The 24,792-nt window shown below is 31.3% G+C and overlaps 1 protein-coding gene across 1 annotated transcript in view; it reads right to left on the bottom strand.

The window, feature by feature from the left end:
* Positions 1-24,792, bottom strand: part of LOC107361136 (titin-like) — a 68,502-nt gene that overhangs the window by 22,692 nt on the left and 21,018 nt on the right. Inside the window, exons 2-4 of the mRNA XM_015927885.3 lie at positions 4,034-4,369; positions 2,842-2,952; positions 2,553-2,753 (exon numbers count right to left, since the gene is read on the bottom strand). Of these exons, the coding sequence (XP_015783371.2) occupies positions 2,553-2,753; positions 2,842-2,952; positions 4,034-4,369 (648 nt within the window). The remainder of the gene's footprint in view (positions 1-2,552; positions 2,754-2,841; positions 2,953-4,033; positions 4,370-24,792) is intronic.

Here is a 24,792-nt window from a genome sequence, read left to right as displayed (position 1 = left end):
AAGTATTTTTTTCACTCTGTCCTGGCATCGATTAACCTCAACGACAATGACGAAAAATGATCATGAGACCGATGGGAATTCTGATCTTGTAATGAAACATTCGATGAGAAAAGAAGAGAACGAAAGAGGAAAGAAGGAAAATTAGGATTAACCATTTGTGACATGAAGACTTGATTATGAGCATGGGACTCTGGGAAAAGGTGGACAAAACAGAGTTGCTCAAAATGTTGATCAGAGTTTTTCATCAACTTTCCTCTCTGCAGTACAACAATATGTTTTGTGTGCTAATTTGATTAAGAAATGTTTTCGTTCAAATTATGCTCAAGTTTTACTCAAAGGTTCACTATGAATCAGATCGTTAAGAGTGCATAAAATTAGTGACTTGATGAGTTGCATCAACATTAATTAGGCAAGAAAAATTGAGAAAATAATGAATGGAAAAGTTAACTACAAAAGTTTCAATGATAATCAACTTCGATCTTTCATCAACTTTTCAAATGAAAAGCTAACTTAATTTATCATGAAAAAAGCGATTCAACCTAGGACTCTTGGAATGAATAAAAAGCAAGTTCAAAAGTTTCAATAATCGAGCAATTTTCATCCAAACTATCATTCTTTCTTTCGCATTTTGGAAGCTGAAAATTCCTCAAACTGTTTATTCATGCATTTGAAATGAAAATTTTCACATGAAATGCTGAATGTACAAAGTGTGAGAAGTCGAATTAGAATGCAACTTGGAATGAGAAAAATTTCCTTCAATAATGCGAATTATCAAATTTCTGCCAAACTGATTCAATCAATTGATGAAAACCGAAAAGTAAACCATCGAATTCTTCGGTATATTGAGGTTGACATTTTTTCCTTTTATTTTTCCACTGGGCTGTGAAGAAAAGTTGTGATAATATTGAAAAGAAATGAATATTTGCAACAAATTTTCAAACCAATCGAACCTTGTCCTTTGCCATCGAATAAAAGTTTCCCGAATTTCCTATTCCTTATTCCTTATTAGAAAATCTGCAGAAAACTTCGATTCCAAGTAAATCATTTTCTAAATCTGTGAATCGTAAGCAAAGTGTTAGCTTTGAAAATCGCTTCGGCTTTAGGATTGAATTCAAAGTAAAACTAATTAACTTCAACCATTGACATGAAATTGGCTTTAATAATGAACACAATTTGCATTCGATATTACATTCTTAATGGACCTTCTGATGAAGGAAATGAGCTTTAATTAGCATGAACATTTCATATCTGTGATCAGCCAATCGTTCAAAACCATAATAAACTAATAATCGTAATAATGCAATAATGTTAATCATTAGGTTGGTTTGGGTTGAATAAGATGAACACAATGCATGGACTCAATTACAATGTTCAAACAATGTTTATCAATTTGTCGAAAACTTTATTCTCCAACAGTTTAAAGCAATTTCGGGTTAATCAATAATCTGTTTAATGATTGCAATTAACTAAAAGAGCAATGATTACCGAGAAAATTAATGCTCAACATGAATGTTTTGATGGCCAATTTGGCTCTAATCCAAGCATTTAATTGCTTTAAAACGTTCATTTGTTTTCACCAAGTTCATTGACAATCATCAGTTCATTATGGAATTTGATTTTTTGAGCTCTTTTTCAAAATTAAAGTTACATTCAAATTCATATATCACTTGCGGTTCAATCGAAGAAAATGTTGGAAATTAGTTTAATTGGAAATGAAAATGTCATTAATCAACTTTTTGCGTTCAAAAAGTAATTTATCTTGTTACCTGTGAAACCAAACTTGTTAATATAATAAATGAAATGAAGGTGAAAAAGGTAGAGAGAAAAGAGAAAAGTCTAATTACTTTTATTTCAAACGTTAATCCATTAGCCTTGATTCATCCATTTTACAAGGTAAATTGAATGTAATTTAGCTGCTCATTCAGTCATTAAACATCATTCAATTATTATTACAATACTTATCATTGTATTATTATCAGCATATGAACAGACATCACAATACAGCCATGAATCGAAAGTTGAATCCACTTTTTGAGTAATTTGCGCATTTTATTATCATATCTATGATTAACTTAATCAATTGCTGATTACAAACTGTTAACCCATACATTTTGAGCCAAAATATCTAATTTAGATAATAAAACCAATAGCTGATTACCTGCGCAATTGATTTAAAAAGTGGATTCAACTTTCAATTCACGGCTGTATGTGTGTCTCTTTGTTATTTATTTGTTTACTTTTACTCGTTTGCTCGGTATTAACGTTCCTCAAATGTAATTAAATAAATCAAATTAATTGAAAATCAATGTAATTAAATGATGTGCATTAATAAAAGCTAGAGTTGGGCGAGAAAAAAACGAAAATAAAAAAGCCTAAATAGCGCACTGTAAGGTGACACTAGTTGAGTGAATATTGATTGATGAGCAAAAATTGCCTGAATGTAAACACAAAAACATTTTATCATTGATAAAGACCTTAAATAGCATTTATGCGAACATTGAGTTCGAAGACTTTTTGTGTAAAAGCAAATGGTAATGTTTAAAGCTACTTACGGTTCATGTCGATGGCAACGTTTTGCATAATAAGTGAGGTTATATTGTTGTTTAAGGCTCTACAAGTGAATATGGACATTAAATTGTTGCGTTGAACTTGAAATGTAAAAACGTTAATACTGTTTCCTTTATCACTTTGATGATAACTGTCATCAATAAGGTCACTTCCTTTCCACCAAGTCACTCGAGCAGGCGGGTTTCCTGAATGAATCAAAGACAAAAAGAAAAGTTACAAAAAATCGATTTTTCACATCCAACAGATGGAAAAGCATTTTACTTCGGAACTCACCTCGATCGGATTGACAGGTCAAGTTGACCCAGGAGTCTTCATTGAATGGACCAGCGACGTCTTTAATGATGTTCTTGTCATCATCATAGATAATCACTTTTGTAATAGGCACTGAAACGAGCCAAGTAAACGTCGAAATGAGCATAGAAAAGAATGAGAAAAATTTTCGATCAATTTTTTCGTTCTAACATTTATGTGATTCGTTCGAAACGAATCGATGTTCATGTCAAATTACTGACTGTAATGGAAGATCACTTGTTCGAGTCGATGAATCTGAGGTTGGTTTTTTGTTCGGGGAAGTTGATTGCAAGTTGGAATTTGCTTGGATCGAACTTTGATTTTTTGCCTTTTCTTTAATTATTCATTTGCACTTAGGCTTGGAGTATATAATTAGATTATTATTAAAACAAGAAATTTCTGAAAATCTTATTTGATTGTGAAATGGAATTGTATGATTAACAAAGAATCTCGAAATTGTGTTATCAAAACTAATTACTTTAATTTAATTTGGCTTTTGTGTGTGCATTTCCATCTGTAATTATGAATATGTTCAAAGAAATGATAACATGATTCCCTGTCTGTAATATTTATTATTTATTTTCCAATGAAAATGGAGTCACTTTTTTTCTTCGTCTGCAACTTGATAGTTAACCTAATTAGTGAAGCAATTAACATGATAATCAAAGTGTGCAAAAATGAAATGCTAAACTTAAACATGAATAATAACTTTATTTATCCGATTAACATGCGTCTCTTTCATTATTCATTACACTATTAATACAATCTTAGCATCCATTGTACAGCCATAAGTTAATCATATTTTCATGTTATCATTCAAGATTACCTAACCTAAAGCAACAAAGAAACGGTTTCAAAGATTTGACAGTTTCACCATTTCCATGAAAAAGATGGATTATTTCAAATCTCTACCCGAACTGCAAAAAGGTTAAATCCAAACTCTGATCTTTTCACTACCAAAAAAGAGTCAAAATGCTATTCAAAATCACATTCATTTTTCTCGAAAAATTTCCTTTTCTACTTAAAATGAGCCGAAATTTCAAAAATGTTAAAGCTCGATATTGATTTGTCTGAACGGTTAGATCATGAACGAACAAATTATGAAAGTTTGGAAGTAACAAAGAAAAAGGTCGATCTTGATATCCTCTTACAAGATGTTAATCGATTCACTTACCGATAACATTGAGAAAGATATTTTGATTAATTGTTCGTCCGCGTTTAAAGTCAACTCGACAACGATATTCCCCAGTATCTTGTTCAGTAATCGGTTCAAGGCGAAGATATGAAAGAGGTTGTGTTAAATTGAAAAAGGCTCGACTCCTGAGGTGTTCACTGGCGAAGTGTTTCATCGTCTCTGGTTTACCCGAACGAGCATCCAAAGTATAAATGGGATTCTTGTTGTCTCCATGATACCAAAGAACGGCAACCAGAGAACTATCACTATTAGGCTTTGTCACGTTACACGGAAGAATCGCTCGTCCACCAATTAGAACGATATATCCTTCTAAATCTACATTTACCATAAAATCGAAAAAAGAAACGAAAAAATTTAGTTCGAAAACCCAAAAAATCCAAAAACAGCAAAACCATCAAAACTCTACTCAACTTCCGACGACTTTTGAGATGTTAATAAATTGATGAAGAAAAATAACGAAGAGAAACTTTTCCCAACTAATTTCTCGGTAAATGGATTTAAAACAAATATTAACATCAAGGGAGTTGATAGCAGTTGATGATAACTGGAAACATCTCAATAGCGATAAATTGACTGATGAACATTTTGAATAATCGCATTGCTTGTCAACAAGTTTAACCCTTAACCTTATCATTGTAAATCCATTTACTAATTTATCGCCATTTATTATTCGTTCAAATTATGGTTATCATTTCATTTGAAATACAAAAAGGTTGCATTGTTTCAGCCGAAAAACTCATTAGTTTGGAATAACTTTTCTCTTGTTACCATTAACATTTTGTTTCATTTTTCCTCCATTTTTACACCTTTTCTCTATTCAGCTGGGTTTTAATAGTAAATTCAATGGTTAACAAATAAGTTGAGAACTTTTCTTATCTAATTAATTTTCAGAGCATAACTCTGCTCACGTAGTTGAAACCATTTGCCCGTTAATTCATTTTTTTTGCTCTTCTTCTTCTTCTCTTTATCATGTTACCTTTTTTGATCAACACTGGGAAGGAGGATGAAGGGAAGGAGCAAAAAACTCGAATCTCTTGTGAACTCGATTATTAGATTTTAATCAAAATTGATGGATCTTAATGTTTAACCGTTATTTTTGCTCTTCTTTTCATCCACCTTGCTCATCAAATCATTTCTCATTAACATGCTCATCATCATTATCCATAGAAAAAAACGTTTTTAGACAAATTTTACATTTTTTTTCTTCTTTTTTTCTCTCATTCTATTGTTGCTTTGTTTTTCAATTTTACTTTTTTTCCAGTCTTTTCGCCACTTTTCTTTGCTCTTTTTTTCAACTTTAAATATTTCATCAACGGTATTCATTGAGGATAAACAATGAGTAATATAATGATCTTGATATTATTCACTTTTCTCATTAGAATTCTTATGAATAGAAAAGATGATTCTTTACCAACTTCACACATTTATCATTCTGTTAACCAATACAGTGTTCATGTTTACAGTGGTTAGTTTATTCATTAGCAACTATTGAAAAGAAGAGAAATTAATAAAGAATAAATCAAAATTAAGGAACGCAATTTGTTTCAATTAATGCCGATGTCAAGCTTCAATCGAAATCTTTCACCAAAATTATTCAATAAAATTGAAAGTCGAGTAAGAAAAAAATCTTTATTTAAAACTTTCAGATTCTAATAACATCAAAAATCAAAAAATCTTAAAAAACGAAGCGTAAACACGGATTAAGTCTGCAAAAAGTCAAAACATGAAAAAATAGAAAATCATTGAAATTCTTTAGATCGATCGTAAATCTTGAAAATCGATAACTGTACAACAAAAATCGAGTTCAAAATTTATTATCAAATCAAAATACATTCTATTGGAGTGATCATGAAAACAGAGCAACATGAAGTATCAATATGACGACTTAAAATCACATCTTTGAATTTCAATGTTCATAGGGGACTTCATTTTTCGGTTAAAAAAGTCAAAATCTTCAGTTTTGGATCAAAGCTGATTGTGATTCTCTGTCGACAATTAAATTCATGCTTAGGAAAAGAAAGTCAGATTTCGAACTCAGAGAACTTTTTGCGTTTTTTCTCTTTTCAGTCAACTCTTTGTTTTTCACTTTCATATCTTTGTCTACTTTCTAATTCAACATAAGACACTTTCTTTTATCGATCGCAGGGTAATCAGAATTTCTCTTTTTTTCTCCTCTTCTTTCGGTCCAGAAATGGCAAGATTTACTCTCTGATGAATGAGAAAATGGTTTTAAATTAATGTTTATTTTCCTCTTTGCATTCAGAGAGAACCAAATCTGTAGAAGAAAAGTGAGGCTGAAATTTACTCAATATCATGTAATAATGCTATTAGAACACTTGCAATTGATACAATTGAGACAAATTCAATGTTGAGCTTGCAAAATTATGTGGCAAAGCAATCAAATTGGTCGAGAAAATGGTTTGTAGAAAAGCCAAGAATTTAAAGAAACCAATTTCGATTTTTTTTAGTTTTCTTTAAGAAGATAGAAAAAAGTTATCACCTTATCATGATTTGCTCATTTTAACCTGAGAAAAAAGACTTGAACTTTACTTGGAAAGAAAATTGAACTTTTCAAAAAGTTGACAATTTTCATATTCAATTTGACCTTCATTTATTCAGAATGTCATTTCACTGGAATCAATTTACTCCAATCAAGTTTCATTTTGATGATCATAATCACATAGGAAACCCATAATCATTACTTCATTGAATTTGTCTTTGCTTCTGTTTTCCTTCCAATCATTGAATTGTTTTCTTGTTCCACTTTTGTCTATCAATTTCAATTAGACCTTATTACATTTTCGCAATTCTCATTGATTTTCCCTCTATCCTTGTGTTCCATTCCCTCAGTATTGCTTTCATTATCATTTCAATTCTCTACATGAAAGTGATAATGAGAATGATGAAAACTTTGACATGATAAAAAGTGAACAGAAGACAGTGAAAAAAGTAAATAATGGTAATGACAACTGCAAAATACTATTGAAGTTTATCAGATTGATTAAAGTTGATCCATTTGTTTCAATTTGTTCAGCACGATAGTCAATTTTCTCGATCGTCTAGACATTTTTTTCTTCTCTTCGATTCAGTTTTGTCCAATAGTTTCATGAAGAAATACAAATTGTTCAATTAGTTGAAAAAGTTGATGGAAGAGAAGAGATTAAAACAAGATTCGATATGCACAGTTGGCAAGGGTAAACAAGTAAATAAAAACAGATTGAAGGTCAACCAATTTGTGCAACCAACTTGCAACTCAATTGATGTACTGATTTTGGACAGTCCAAATAAAAGTTACTCTAGAGATGGACTTGTGTCAATGAAATGAATAAAGGAAAAGAATTGAAAATGTTTAGTTTTCGTTTTTTTCTGTTTTATTAGAGCAAACATTTTTGCTCTTTTGCTCTTTAACTCAGTCATGGATGATATTTTATATGCAAATATTATGGAGAAATAAAGAGGTCAAGAATAAGTTTGATGAGATGAGGAGAATCACAGTTTTTACAAAAAGAGTAGTTTGTGAAAAAAGAACCCATGAGAAAGAAAAAGAAACTTTTCTTGAACTTTGGGGACTTTCGTGTTGGAAAAAACTAAGCTGGCTACTAAAGATGTAAAGATGAATTTTAAAAATAATTGAAAAACTAAACTTGTGAGCATAATTTTGACATTTGATTATCGTTTTGTACGAACGCTCAAGGTCATTCAAGGTCACTCAGTTATTGAGCCCCCTAAATGCCTACATGAAAATTTTTTCACTCTCAGAAAATGGCCTCAGTTATCATTTAGATTTCAAATGATAGCGTGCCCTTGAATGAATTTGAGCCTTCGAGCTTATGGTTCGTTAATCTGCGAGAAGCTCATGGTTTGAATCTGGACTCTTTAGCAGCAATCCTTCGTGAGTTATGACTGCAAACAGGCGTGAAATGAAAAAATGCTTGGCATTAGATGAATCGACAAATGGTGACATTCGTCTAGGGTGAAAATGCAGTAGACGTTTCTAGATTTCAAGATATATCCAAACTCGAGCTCATCAAATGATCATCATGACGAGCTGTCTGGTTTTCAGATAAATAATTTAGCATGTAAACTTGAATCTTGTCGAACGGGACATTGAATTCATAAGACAGTAGATTGTGGACAGTACAAATCAACAAATCTACAAAAGTTCGTATTCTCAGAAAATAACCTTCAAATGTGATTAAGTCTAAAAGCGAAATGACCATGAACGAAGGCTGGAATCCTATATCTCTAAACTGCGAAACCTCATGTATTGAATTTGAAATCTGTAGCAGCTAAAAAAACAGTATAACCAGAATGATCTAAATTTTCTGATAGACCCCCATTTACAAGATTTCCGATCATATGAACTTTGACATAGTTTTTCCAAAGATCCGAAATTTGAAGAGAAGATCTTTTGATTATCAGTTTGATTCAAAATGAAGAAACGTCAATTTGACTTTTGGAATCAAAGGTTGAAAATTTGGAAAACGGGAAATTGATAAATTGGCAAAGAAAGAAAAAAAATGAAAACTCAACAAAAAACTTTCCTCCATCAGTTAACTGAGCAACAAAACAGCAAAAAGTGTTCATCCTTTGTGAAGTAGAAAAAAAGTCTAAAACTCATTTTTCACTTGAAACAATCAGAGGATGGAAAAGAGGCGGATGAAAATTGAGGCGAGTGAAGAAGGAAATTGTACGATTTGATTTCAAAATTCAAAACGAGTATTAACTGTTGAAGAAGCTATCAACAGCCACGGATATTCACCCAATTAGGTTGCCTCTTCTTTCAACTTTTCCCACAACAATCCTTCTTGTTCGCATCATCATCCATCCATTTTCACCCTTTAAATTCCTGCTCCTCATTTACAATCACAATCATCATCACCATCATGCCCATGATTCCTTTTCACTTTTTCTAATCATATCATTCTCTTCTCTTCCAAACTTCAACTTCGTCCCTCCATCATCTGGACTACAATTCAATTTCAATTATTACCTATTCCATATCACATATAATTTAGAAAAACTTGTTCTTTCCGTTTTCACTCTTCTCTCTTCATCACTCACCACAGTTACAACACTATATCATGAACCATGAAATAACTATTTTCAATTTATCTATCTTTTCCTTTCATCATTGAGCAACTTTTTTTTCTCTCTCTTTTCATCATTCTTTTGTTGCACTTTATTGGATCCCAAATTTTCACTCATGATGATGCTCATCATAATCATCATTCTGAGTAGTATATTTTTCTGCTTCACCTGAGTTGTTAAGTTAATAATGAAAAATTTTTGATCCCAATTGTTATCCATTGTTGAACTGGTAGAGAGTAAAGTAAAAAAATGAAAAGCAAAACAACTTTTCCTCTCGAAATGAATCGAAATAAAAAATTGAAAAGTTTCTCATTATTCCAATAATAACTGTAATTGTTTAATATTCAACCAGCAAATTGACAATGTTTACAAGTGCTTTTTCATCACATTTTTCACCTTCTTTTCATCATCATCATGTTTCCTCCATTTCAACTGAAAACAAGTTTCAAAGTGAAAAAGTAAAAAAGTGAGAGAAAAAAAACAATTTGGTTTCATATAACAGGGATTGATAGCAATCACTCCCTGCACTCAACTTTTGATAACTCTCATTTAGAGAATCGAGATTTTCCAAATTGAAAGCAAACCAAAAGGTCGACATTTTTATCACCACAATGCAATAAATTTTTACCTCTAATGAGAGTCGGAGAAATGACTAAAGATGTCAAGTTTAGAGCATAGAAGAGAGAAAATATTTTTTTGGAAAAAAACAGTTGAATTGTTGTCATGAGAACCAAATGAATACAGTTTACTGGCAACATTCTTGTCTTGTAATCAATCTGACCATGCTCATCATGAAAAGTAAAGTGCTTCTTTGGTTCCAATTTTGGAAATTATTTATTGATAAAAAGACTTCTTTTCCAATTGTCAATTGTTTTCGTTTGGATTCAGTTTCAGTTGAACTTTTCATTTCGAATTTTGGATAAAAGCGTAAAATTTCGAGTTTTGTGTTGAAAATGTGAATATTTAGTTTCCAAAATTTGCAAATTTTTCGAGATCGAAGTTCAACTTTCAACAATTCTTAACAAAATTTATCTATTTTTTGCACTTTACTTTGACTCACCTAAATTGAGTAAATTCTGAGAAGAGAAAAAGAAAAAAAGGAAAAAATTGTAGATAAACAGTTGGTTATATTATGTTAAATTTCAGTGTGAATCACATAATTTCCCATGAGATATCAAATGATTGTCACTGATAATATTATCACCAATGAATTGTGAATACTGAATCATGAACTTTCTTTTGATTCTTTTCAATCTTTTCCATTCAAACGTTTTCACTCAAGATTTACTTGAATTACATTCCATAATTTCTTGAAAAAACACTTCGAAATCGACCTTTATAACAAGGTCTCAAGGTTATTGCTTCATTTGACCTCTATTTCAATTGCCAGACATTCTCAGGTCAACCTTGCAGACCATTTGAAGTTTATCGTGAGAAGCTTTCGATGAAATGATTTTCAAAGCATTTGAATACAACATTTGTAACTGTGATTAGTTTGTCTGAAAAGGAAAATGTATGAAATTGGTAAAACTGAATTTCGTTTTTATCTCGATTGAGATTTAAAGCTCGTAAACATGATGGCCATTCTTTCCGAGAAGATGCACAGACAAGGAATTGCAAGAATAAAGGAGATGAAAGCTAGACAAAACATGATTATGCCACCATGAAGATGAACATCACATGATGAGGGATAAAATGGTGAAGAGAAAAAGGAATGAGAAAAAAGGTATGAAATGATGATAAACATGAGGTTGAAAGAAAAATGTGAGTAAAGCTTTATTCGATAAGAATTGTTATCAAAAGATATAGTTTTTACACTCAATTCTCTCTTTTATACCCTCATGTTTGTCATCAACAAGATTGCAACTTCATCAACACCATTTCATGGTAAAGCATCATTAAAAGCATCAACATTAAACAGTTGAATCGTTAAGCCAGTCAGTCAAAAAGCACAACACAAGGTGTCATTAAAAGATAATCTGGTTGGTGAATCAATCATGAGTTGATGAGCAATTAACCAAACACTTTGAAATCGATAAAGAAACATTGAAAAATGAAATGAAACCTGTAAAGGTGCAAATGAAGATCATGAATGAAAGCAAGAGAAAATCGAAGAAAAAAATCGCAAGATGAAAGCATCTCAAGTTGACCATTAAAGTGGCCATTCATTACTTGGTCAGTCAATTCTTGTATTTATCATTATTTTCCTTTTCAAATCATTCTCAGGTTTTCACGAGTTAAAGTGTAAAGAAACAAATGACTTTTGAAAAACAACAGAAAAAAAGCGAACAAAATAAGCCGAGAAAAAATGAAAAGATGGAAAAGGCTAAAGAGATTTATATAGACTCTACAGGGTCCTATTCAAGTATCCACTTGAAAGACTTACACAGATTTTTCTGTTTAACCCAAAAAATTGACTCAACATTTATCTGCACACTTTACTCACTCTCTCCATATTATCCCTTTGAACACGTTTCCATGGTAAACAAATGGTCAGAATATTGTTCGTTTCTCATTAAACACTTGATATACTCTCGAGTACAATCATGATATCAACCTTTTCACTTCTTTTTTTTCTCGTTTTTATTTTTCTAAAAATTCACTTAAATCCTTTTACCTCAATCTTAAGTTTTTTTTTATTCATTGGACAAACAACCATTTCTTATCCATTACACAAACTCATGTTGAAACATTTTTAAATTAACTCTTGTAATTGAGAAATCGTTGCAACGAATTTTCTTTTTTTTCGAAAAAAAGAATTTTGTTCAATTGTTGAAGTTTCCTTTTTCTACTTTTCTTAGCGATTCAATGTCTTGATTTATTTCTCGCCATTTATTAATATTTTTGCGGATAATTTGAATGGAAATGTGATGATAATTTAATGTAAACTCAAGTGAACCCGAAATGATAAATTGTTTCGAATAAACATTTGCACCTTTCAGTAAACTTGATAATCTTTTCAGTGCAACTTTCGATTAACTGTCCATTCTTATTTACCTTTTTCATTCCTTGTTTACATTCTCACCATGATCTTGATTATTCCAAAGTCAATCCTTTCCCATCATCTTCGGTCAATCTTTGAGTTTGTTTTTTTCTCGACTAACTTTCGCCATCGAGAAAAAAAGGAAAAAGTCAAACAATGAAATTATTCTCAATAGAAATTGATGAAAGTGGAAAAAAATTCAAATCTTTTTTTCCATCGAATTTTATGTTATCCTTTCTTCCGTCTGATAATGATAACAAACCTTTTGTGGACAATTGAAAGTAAAAGTTTCTTTCAATAATGAAAAACATGAAAATGTTTCAAATTTTTTCATCATTTGTTTCATCTGAAAGATCAAACACTTTTACAGTTGATAAATGGTTACAATTATCATTGAAGCAATAAAAGGAGAAAAAAAATTTCAATGAATTTTCGAAGCAAACTTTCCCATGTCAAGTTGGCATTATTTAAAAAGTTTGAGGAAACGATTGATAGTTTCGAGTTTGATTCGATAAAAACTTTTACTTGTAATTGATTCTTGAATGGTCAAAGCCACTGGTTAGAAAAAGAAGAATTTTTTTCCCAAACTTGACCAAACTTGCTTTTTGACCTTCACATAACCTGCCAGGTTGAACGATAAATTGATTTTGAAAGTTTTACTCTTTTAGCCTTTAACCATTCAACTGTTGTTCAAGGCAAGGTTGATTGAATAAACTCAATTGAAGATTGGAAACTTGGAAAGCTTTTCACTTTTACTGACACTTCAATAGTTTGATTTGACCAATAAAAAGAAACAGTCCAATATTCATATTAGAAGTAAAATTGGATAGATTTTTCATGTTAACAGATTTTTCAAATTTCGACTGTTTACTCTTTTCGCCTGGAAATGATGCATTCTTTAAACGAGTTAATTTCAATCGAGTTGAAGCATTCATTAATCACTTTTTAAACAAACTGTTCATTAAGCGATAAACAGTTTTTTTTCTTCTTCTCTTTTCTCTAAAATCTTTTCTTCCTTTGCAATTCATTCAAAGGTAACAAACTGGAATAACATCAATAACAATGTAACGAAGTTGAAAAGGCTGGAAAAGAGCGAAGCAAAAGAGTTACCTTATTACTGCATTAAATGTGACCATGTAATCTGTTTTAGCTCAACTTGATTTTTTTGTTATCATTACAGTGATGAGCACATTATCAAGCTTAACGAGTTCTGAGTTAACACTTTGTTGTCTGTGTGCTTGCAGCCAACTTGCTTTGGTTGCTCTTGTTGAGGGTTAAAAGGCTTTTTTATAATACATTTTACTTGGAACATGTAACAGTATCAGTAAACAAAGTAAAAGTATTTACGTGACATTATCACTGAATAATCATCAACATTACTGAATATCTTTTGGCAATTTTTTATCAAAATCATCACCATGTAAATTGAAATGAACAACAGTTGAATAAAATCTTGACTTTTTATCTCTTTTATTGTACAGTTTACTTTGATGGTTGAATGAAAAACTGTTATTAATTTCCATGTAAATGATAGCAATACAAATTTCTTTATGATAACATTTCCAGGTTTGACATTGGTCAAAGTATTCACTAAATATTGATGGAATCCCTTTATGACAGCCATCTGAATGTTTGTCTTTTGGGGATTTTCAGGTATTAAGGGCGTATCTCTGAGTTGGCATATTTATGAATCGTTAGTCATGAATAGTTAGTTTCTAATATCGCTTTTTGACGGAATCATGTAGTGGTTATAATTTTCGGGACCAATTTTGAATCACTGTTCGAGCGAAGTTGATCACTAAAATCTATTGAGTAACTAAAATCCCCAAAACTCTCGATTTTGGCGATTGATCGTCTGGTTTAGCACATCTCAATTTGAATTTCAAATTGCTCTTCAAATTATGCCGATAAGAACCGTACTTCTTTGCCTTCTTATCATAATCATAATCATTGTCTTCCTCACCTTATTTTAGACCATCCTGATTGTTTGAAAGAAAGATTTGGATGAATGATGAACAGCAAAAAAATGAGGTTTTTAAGGTGAATGTAAGTTGACTGTTATCGTGTCTGTGATTTCAAGCTATTAATACGTTAGCAAACTTTTACGGCAATTTTAAGGTATGATTCCGAACGGTTGATGCTACAGACCTCAGACTTGAGCCATAAGCTTCCGCAGATTGAAGAACCATAAGTTCGAACACTCGAGTTCATTCAAGGTCAATTCATACTTGACCTCTAATTCACATTTGGCGGTCATTTTCTGAGTACAAAATTTTTCAGATTGGACAGTTTTTGTTAGATGATCAAATTAATACGTGAAGTTCACGTAGTTTATACGCCATACATATAGAAGATCACTTCAATCTTTTTGGTTTACTTGGACTTAGAGGTTTGAGATGGCCGCACAATTGGAAAACGTTAAATGAGCATCATGTACGAGTAAACTTAAGATAGACTTCTTACTCAAGTTTCGATATCAAAACGAATAAGAATGTTTGCTATATTTTCAAGATTCAACAATATTTACCGCATTAACTTCTTTGCCAAAATAAAAGGTTTTAATGTTTACTTGGTTTTTGGAAACACAAAAAAAACAAAACTGAAAAAACATTAACAATGAAATCCAAAACTAACAGAATCGACAAAAACTCAACTAATGTTATCAAAGAAAAGATTAAATTCAATAACATTGCTCGCAGGCTTGTTCCTTACCCAATTTAACAATACCTATTGTAATGCTCAAGCAACTTTCTTTTCATTTCTTCATTTTTTATTTTTCGCATTCATCCTGCATTCTTGACTTTACATGACGTTCACGATAATTATTACCATATTCATTGCAAGATACACAGAAAGTTTCCTCGATTTTCAACTCTACTTATCTTGAGCATTTTATACATTTCTCTCATTTTTCAAAAAATCTTTCAGAATTGAAACCAGAAAAAGAAACAAGAAAAAAGTTGAAAATTTATTCAACCAAATTCATTCATGCCTTTATTCGAGTTGGTTGAAGTTACAAAATGAACTTTTTTGTTTCTTAATTTTATTCCTATTTTCGTTTGCTTCATTCATTTTGATCAAACTCACTTTACAACCAAAATTAAACTCGCTGTTCATTTTCATCCCAAATTAGGTTCAAGTGGGCCAAGGCAACACAGGAATCACAAGAACAATCTTTTCAGGTTAATTAACTGCACTTCAATTAATTGAATCATCCTGATCAGTCAACAAGATATAATCTATTAAAATACTTCCGCCGCAAGATTAACTACTCATGGGAGTATATTTTCACTGAATTTCCTTGCTTTTTTCTCTTCTCTTTTTTACAACCTTTTTCACCTCATCTGCTTCCATTTTACTCTCTACACTTTCGTCTTGTGTTATTACCATAAAATTGCAACATTCATCTCAACACTTGCACTCTGTGACTCGATTGTTGCTCAACACTTGCCAAAATTGGTTCAAAATTCAGGGTAAAAATGAAATCATTGCATGCTAATCATTTCAATTGTCAGGTGGAAAACACTTCGCAAACCTTCAACATTTTACTTTCATTTTTTCTCGCTTCACCATTTCAGTTGAAAGGGAAAATGAATACAACATTTCATTGACTCGATTCAGAATTGAACACAAATAAACATATCAATTCATATTGATTTGGTATCAATACACTTAACATGAACATGGAAAAGTGAAACAAATTGATCTTCACTCTACTTTCTCGAATTCAGTTCAAAATCAATTTTTATCAGCTTTTCATTGTTGTTTACTTTTCCAACATCTTTAGCAAGTTTTGCGCCTTTTTCGATCGATAATTTTTCTATTGAAAAATCCAAAATTACGTTCATTAAAAGTGATTTTGTTGATCCAACAGGCTCACAATATTGCATTAAATGAACTTGATCCAAAATCGAACCCAAAATTCAGCAAATCCATATTTTCATTACAATGAAGACAGAAAAAAATCAAATTCGAAAAATGAAATTTATTTGCAAATTTAATTCCATTTTCGTTGGAAAAATTTGCATTCAATTATCGATTCAAAACTTCAGAAGAGTTGAAAGAAAAGATTGAAAATTTCCATGAAAAATGAGCAAAGATCAAACAGATAATGACATTATTCATTAATGAGATGATGAAATGACTCTGCTAATTGATGATTAAATGGTTGGAAAATTAAACTCTAATTATGATTGAAAATTTTTATGAAACTTTGAGCATCCAAAAGTCTAATTGAAGAGAAATGAAAAATGTTGCTAATTTTTCGATTCCTGGTGGAAAAATTGTTTCTCCATTAAACATTATTTAGATTTAATTATGTGGTTAAATTTTTCACTTTTTCTGTTTTTCTCTGCATCAAGAAAAGAGTGAAAAGGAATCATTGAAAGGTTATTCAAAATCCAACAACAGCAACAAGATGAGCTTTGAATCAATGTTGAACAAGCAAAACTCAATCTTGTCAGCGTTATTTACTCCACTTTGCTTCACTTCGTGATAAGTTGATGCTAAAATCGTGTTATTATTGGCTCTTCATCAGCATCATTTCTGATCGTCTTTCAATTATTTTTGCCTGATCCAATCAGATGTTCATGTTCGAACCATTGTTGCTCATTTTTTTCCTCTTTTGATGGATTGTCTGTGTTTATAGATTGTCTTCTTATGTAAGTTGCTTTTTTTGCTTCTTTTCTCATCATTCCATGGCAAAGATTTTTGACCAATATTTCAAGGTGAACTAAGCAGAATCATGATGGATATGAGGTGAAGCTGAAAACATGTAATACTAAATAGACTCTGAAAGTAAAACTTTTTTCTCTCTCTTCATTCTTTCTCTCGCCATTCCATCGTGTTCATCATGTTTTCCATCATCACCATCATTTTGGAATAACGTTGATAGAGAAAGGAGAAGAAGCAAAAAATCGAATAACCTTAACAAAAGTTTTATTCAACTATTAATGTTGACAAGTAGTTCAATAATAGAAATGAAAAAAAAATCAAAAAAAGAGGAAACAAAAGCTTGTCAAACAACAGCTAACATTGAAGCATTGAACCATTGGATTGATGGTGAAGGTTCAATGTTCAACACCCAAAGTAAGATCAATGTTCATTCCCCTGTCAATCAGTTTTCTTTCATGTCCAATAGACGGAAATAAACATGTTGCGAGAAAATTCTAAATAAAAGTAAAAAGAGCAGCATTAAAGGATAACGTTTAAATATGTGTAAAGAGTTCACTCAATTATGCATTCACGATATTGCACGGCAATAACAAGACTGCATTTTAAGTTGATCTTAGTCCTTGGTCATTGAACGGTAATTGTTGTTGTTGCCGAAATTGAGTTCTTTGCCACCTACACAAGTTGATGTTGAACTCAATTTGTTGCTTCCTCAACTCGAACAATCTCATCAACATTTGGTGAGGCTTTTCACTTTAGTTATGATTTTCCATCATTGTTATGATAACATGTTGATTCATTTTCATCTAGTCCAGTCTGAACCATTCTTCAACCCTTCTGCCATCTTTTAATTCATCAGTCATTATCAATCTTATCCAGAGATAAAAATGACTTCATGATCGAGTTCACAATAATCATTACGAGGAAGAAACTTTGAAATCATGACCATAAATCAAGGAATAAAAGATGAAAATAAGCAGAAAAGGAAAGTTAACCAAAAGCAAGAAGCTTACATTTTCATGCACAATCAGCCAGAAACTGTCAGCGTAGCAGCAATACTAAACGTAAATTTTAAGCAACTTTCATGACCGAAAAACTAAAGAATCTCCAAAAAAAGAAAACCCAAAAGGGCACCTAAATTGACCAAAAACTTCTCTGAAATTGCTACTGCAAGTTTCGATTTAAATATGAAATTCTTCGAGTTTTGGTCAGAACTTGCTACTAATGCATTTCATGTTTAATCGTTTTCCATACGATTTTTAAATTAAAGCTTGTAAAAACCTTTGAACTTTACAATTCCTCAATCTGATTCTAGTATATTTTTGAAAACGAATAAACCCAAAAATGAAAATTCAATTGTCTAAATGAGATGAAACTGCACAATAATGAGATCAATTTTGACAAAATGGAACACTTTATTCTGGTTGAAGTTTTGAAGCTCCCAAGATTGACCAAATGAACAAATGCAAATTTTGACTTTACGCCTCCAACTTGCCAGCGATGCATTTCCAAAAACATCACAATTGAATTGAGAAAATACTTTTAATCCAAAATCTCGAAACTTGTTATTCAACCTTTTCCATTCACATTTCATTCAATATTTCAATATATTTAACAACTGGAGTGAATCAAATCTGTATGACAAGTTTAAATGTAAAACTTTTATCACTATAAATTTGATTCATTTCAAGGCACAAATAGGTTGACTTTTGGTCGAACCTTAACCAAGTTGCCAAACTTTTTCTATTCAACCTCACTTAACCTTTTTTTCTGTGGAATGCCAGTTGCACTTTTAATCTCATCATTTCACATTTTTACCTTTTCTTTCTCTTCGCCTTACCATGAAATCATGATTCAACGATGAGACCAATAAAGTTGCAAAAAAGGTGTCAAGTTGAATGAGAAAAGAACAAGAAGCAAGAAAAAAAGAAAAGCAAAAAATCGTTGAACAAAACAACTGAACAATATATTTCTCATTGAATGAAAACCAACAGAGATTTAAGATTATTTCAGATTCTTTTTATTTATACGCTTCTCTTTAACCTTATAATGCTTATTTTTCCAGATCAATTTGAAACTTTTCCACCAAAGAATACTTTTCCAACAACTTATCTGCTCACAATTTTCAAGCATTTCACTCAGCAAAAGAGGAAAAGAAGAAGAAGAAAAAAGAAGCACAAAAATTCTGACAAGCACACAAAACAAAAAGCCAAAGATTAAACTTTTCCTCTCATTCCACCTTTACTATTGAAATTATTTTTCATTACTATTGTTGCTCATTTTGTTTCCCTTGACTTTATAACCATTCAATACAAACAACTCCCAATAGGTCATTATCATCGTTAATTCATGAATCGGTCAACCATGAATTTGTGATATTATTGAACAATCTCACACAACATTTCGTTATCAATTTAATCTTCACTAATATTCTTTCCACTCTTTTTTTCTTCTTCTAATGTTCATCTTCAAAGTTCATGACTTTTCTCACTTTGAGTCTGAAATATCGAGCAGACAGAAGAAGAAGAAGTAAAATAAATGTGCAGACAAAAACAAAGCAACTAATGTCTTCGAAGAAAAATGAGCACGAGAAGAAAATTTTCGCTATTTTACTTCTCCTCTTTTCACCGACAAAAGCACGAACAAAGGTTGCTGAATGTGCTGCAAAAATGATGCTCAATGCGCCTCAATAAGAGAACAATAAAACGAAGAAAAGAAAATGATATTTTTAGATTTTTCACTCTAAGAGACAAGAATTGCTTCAAAGTTTACAATTGTTAATGAACATTTACTCTTCATCTTTTCAGCAAAACTCTTATTGCTCAGCTCATAACCACCAATGACACAATTGTAACATTGATAATGGATCAACATTTATAACAAAGTTACAATGTAACACTTTTAAGTCAACTTTCAAGGTTGATAAAATTTCTCAATAAACAACTCCAGACATGCAGGGATTTTTCACTCCCAGAGCAACTTGCTAATTTCAACTCTTCTTCATCAATCTTGTTCATTGGACTTTTTAATTGCTATTTTAGAACTCAATTCGAGGTTAATCTTTTTTCGCTCAGAAATATTTTTACGGAGTTTTTACGTAACTTGAAATGCTTTTGTAATCATTGTTTGTTAATGAAAATTGTAGGAAAAATATTTACAAAAATTTTCATTCGAGTTTCTTGAAAATCTTGAGAATCGAGCTTTTCTTGTTCTACTTTTTCTTGAAGTATTTATCAAATATACTTGCCAATTATAATTGTCATTATGTTTGTTTAGATTTTCCAGAGAATTTCGGAAAAGAGAATTTCATTTTTGAGAAAAGAGTTGACAAAAGTTAAGTAAAATGATGAGGAAGGAAATTGAATATTTTTTAGTTTTTGAGCATTTTTTGTTTTCTTGCAATATTGAAATGTCGAGATGAAGAGGAAAAGGAAGATTGAATGTATGAAGCGATAAATTTGAAGAGTGAAAAGTAAAGAAAGTAATTTTTTGATATGAATGATGAATAGGAAAGAGATGAAAGTTGTGCAAGTTAAAGGGTTCAAATTGAAATTGGAATGATGAAAATATTTTTCTTTTTCTTTTTTAGAGAAAAGTAGCGGAAAAAAGAAGAGGAAAAAAAGGAGATTCAGTTTAAGGTGGAATATTATGATATGATAATGATGATAATAGCAAACCATGATAATAGTTGTGATAATAATTCTGGTTTTTCACTCATGATAATGAACCAGTTACATTATATTATTGTTATTTTAATGGTAAGGGAAGAAGAAAAGCGCAAGGAAAATTTAAGTTTGTGGCAAAATGAATCAAAGCCCTTGAAAGATTTACTTCATTCAATTAGCTTCTTCTGTGCAAGTCTTCACTTGAACGTAAGAACCACACGAAATGACTCTTTAAGACCAACCGAGTGTTGAACAACTTTGAGTAAAGACTTTTTACTTTTGGTTTACTTGAAAATCTCTTTGAGTTTAATAATTAATCTTTTGTCATTTTTATCATTGCACATGAAAGTCAAATTGAGGTTAATCTATCAGCAGTTTAAATTTTTGCATTTAAAACTCGATGCCATTCAGATGGCCTTTGAAAGTCGCATTAAGGCAAAAATTTTTCATTTTTTGTTTTCGGAAAAATTGCAAATTCTCATCTTCTAATGCACATTTAATGGCATTTAATTAGTCTTTGCCTTGCTTGTAATCATACAATCTGTTGATATCTGGAGACACATAATGTTAATAATCGCTTATCCTGAAAATCTGATCACAACATGCCAATTATATTCTGATAAGTCATTCTGAAATTTTAAGTTCCCAATCAGTAATAAATGAGAGCCAAAAATCTATTGTTCTTATAACTTTGAAAATTATGCCAAAATGATTCATATCTCTGAATAACTTGTTAGGATTATATTGAGAGAATCATCGATTTGCAGAAACAAAATTTCTAGATGCGACCTTCAAAACTTGAGAACTGATTGAATACTTGAAATGCAAGTTCAGCTCAGAATGTTATTTATTACTTTTTTATGCAATATCTTACAGAAGAAATGATCGCATTAACCACTGACATTGTTAATGTTGTGTTAATACACTTTATATCTTGTTAACATTATCAACAATATCAACAAATTGTTGCTCGCGTAGTCAGAAGAGCAAGTGAAGGAAAAATTGTCACTGATTCAGCATCATTTTCATATTGATTGATTGAGCTGAAGCAAAGGAAAAGATACAGTTTTTCTCGTTAGTCCAGTAAACAGTTTTACTTTTCCCTTTTTTCTAGCAAATAAATATCTTTTTACTAAACTTGGTAAAGTTGATTGAAATTCATTCCATTCAACTATTCAAATGTGCTTCGTCCAGACCAAACTGGCTAATTTGACTTTTCCCAGACTTGCAAATGTTCAACCTTGTCACATTGACTGTCGTTTGAATTGCAAAAATAACTATTTATGGAAGATGAAAATAAGTAAAGGGAAAAAGGAGAAACAAAAATACAAATCAAAATCTCATTGGCATTTGTGATGCATTTTGATTGCATAAATATATTATCATGATGTAGAGTAACCCTGTTAATATAAAATATGCAGACTGAGCAATATTTTCCAATGCATAAACCTTTTTTGTTTCAACAATTTTACTCAATGTTTAACAAATAGTATAATAATAATGATAACAGAAACAAATAACAACAATGTTCAAGCTCATCAAAAATGTTAATAGCATTGCATATAAATTTAGTGGCCTTTTTATTCCAAATGTGATTCATGGAGACTGCAAATGTAAAGCGAATAAAGAATCAGCAAAAGGTTTTCATGGATGAATCTAGCTTCATAATTTTCTAATAAAATCATGGCAATAAGAAAATGAAAGATTCATCTGGATACGAAATGTCAAACTTTTCGACTTGATTAGTCAAAATGAATTCATAATGAATGATCTCTATAATTATTTGACTATTACCAGTATTTTATTTAGCACTGAATTTCCATGTAAATGCATAAGACAATTGGAAATATCCTAGAAACGAGTTGTACGAAACTCGATCCTTCAGCTTTGCATGTCTAGGACTGTCTTGACGAATAGGAAAATTTATGACTCATTAATAATTCTTTAAAGATTATTTTTCAACTACTTTTGAGATTTGTTTCAACTGTTAATAAGTCAGCATAAGCTTTCGATTGATATATGGTTCATTACATTCTGAATCTTAGGCCGAAAATCCAACATTTTGGCTATCCTCCTTTCCTAATTATTTCATATAGCCTGCGGCAAACAAGTTGTTTTGATGATTAAAATGTCATCATAATTAATCTTATCTGATTCAGGTCTCAATAAGGCAAACAAAAATTTGTGGTTTTTTTCAGAAAAGCTTTTGAGATGATGACCGATAAGTTATCTTGATGAAGAGTTAGTATAAAAACCGAATCGGATCTTCAAATTTATTCATTAAGTCTTCATCTTTAAGTGTTTAACATATAATATACTCTTTATTTTTCACTATAATTGAAACGATGGCCAGCCAAAATCCAGCAACAACATCGTCCTCATCAACAACAGCGACCGCATCCGCTGCCTCTGGCAACTACCCCATCAAAGGCATAAAACGGATGGGATATATGGATTACAAAGGAAAACGTACCCTGGTTGGAGTGGCCGAATGGGAGGACACATTGGTCATTATTAAAGATACCAAGCGCCTGGACGCAAACGCGACAGTGGCCGTTGATTCAAAACCTCCTGGTTTGCTCCCAGAAGACTCCAACTTGGTCAAAGCCTTTGATGAGGAGGACGTGACTAGGTACGTTCGGGGTTATACTTGCCGCTTCTGTGGTACAGGTCTCAGCACCAGGACAAGCGGCATTCGTCATGAAAAAAAGTGCAACGCCGAAGGGGCACCCAACCACATTTGTGCCGTACCGCCCTGCACTGCCGACTGTATTGGGTCATCAGTCTGGACTCGCCCGCCTGATGGTAGAACACTAGCAGCCCGACAGTCAGGCCAAGATAAAAGTTAAAATCTTTATACCAAATGCATTGTAAATGATTTCGAAGAGAATAAAATAATAATTTTGATAACTAATTTCGCTTTTTTATAATTTCGGAAAAATTAATCAAATATCAGATGAGTTTAACGCGTTTCAATCACAAAAAAATTATGTATTGAAAAATCCAAAAAATAGTTTTCAAGTTGTTTTCTGTTTCGCTACTCTATCTCTACCCATAGAGAATGCATGGTAAAACTTAGAAAAAAATTTTCTGGATTTACAAGTTTGGAAATGTATTCTTTATGTTTTTGGTATTTTTTCGGCGATTGGTAGGTTTAATCAGGTTATCATCTAATCACAATCAAAGGAAAAGTTAGTTAAATTAGAGTTTTATGCGTATGGTTACTTTTGTGCTCGAAGCGTATAGTTCCCAACTATCCAGTTAATCCAGTTTTTTGTGTGACCCTTCAGTAATGATCCTTCAAAACTGAACAAATCCGAAAACTGATAGTCTAGATAATTTTGCTTCGGCAGTTGATTTCCATCTTCTGTTAACACTAGCTGTGGCACTGTGGGTTTAAATGGCAGTTCAACCTTTTTGCACATCTTCATTTGTGTTGGAAACAAAAAAGTATTTACTTTTCATGCTGAATAAAAATTTGAAGCGAACTGTTTTCTGACAATTTATGCTCAGATATCTCAAGACTACAAAGAGTTGAAGTTTGATTGATCGTAAACCTTTGCCAATATTGAATGCAGCAAAATATTGCAAATTTTGAAATCAAATAAAGATTGAAATGGGAAAGGGAGAGGGAAACAAAGTTGAATTGTCAAACGATCAGCAGATCAATTTCAGTTTGAAGATGAAAAATTGAAATGAAATAATTAAGCTTCCAAGTGACGAAATGAAAGAAAAGTGAAACAAAAACTTTTCCCTTTTCACCCATTCTCTAAGGTCTATCATCATTTTACATCAACAATCATTTTTCCACTGATGCTCAAGACTGGTGCATTAAAAGAGAATGAAAATTCAATATCAAGTTTTGTCACAACGAAAAATGCAGCGAAAATGATTTCAAGATGAAAGTTATCATTTAAAAAGTAATACTTTATAACAACATTTTGTCATTTCATTTTTGCACCATTTCAAGCGCAAATGATGAGATGCAAAATAAAAGGTGAAAAAATGTGCTTCAATGGCTTAGTTTTTCCTTCATCTTCTTCTTGAAAACATTGAATTGAAAGAAAACTTTTCGTTTGGACGAAATGCAAAATCAAACTATTTATTGAACAGATAAATGATAACTGAATGGGAAAAAAGAAAAGAAGAAAATTCTCATTCATTTTTGATATTCAATTGAATGAATCTTGCGGTTTGCTTCTTAAACAACAAGAAACTCTTTCAGTTTGAATTGAAATGCATGAGCAAAAAACTCAAATTAATAAGCATAAATATATTTTTATTATTCCATCAATTTCACATTTCCATTAATTTTTTCCTTTCCATAA

Source organism: Tetranychus urticae, chromosome 1, assembly GCF_039701765.1.
Source record: "Tetranychus urticae isolate SD_2017Ah chromosome 1, NJAU_TeUrti_SD_1.0, whole genome shotgun sequence".
Taxonomy (NCBI): domain Eukaryota; kingdom Metazoa; phylum Arthropoda; class Arachnida; order Trombidiformes; family Tetranychidae; genus Tetranychus; species Tetranychus urticae.
Note: the sequence above shows the minus strand (reverse complement) of the source record. Positions and strands in the feature narration are given on the sequence as shown.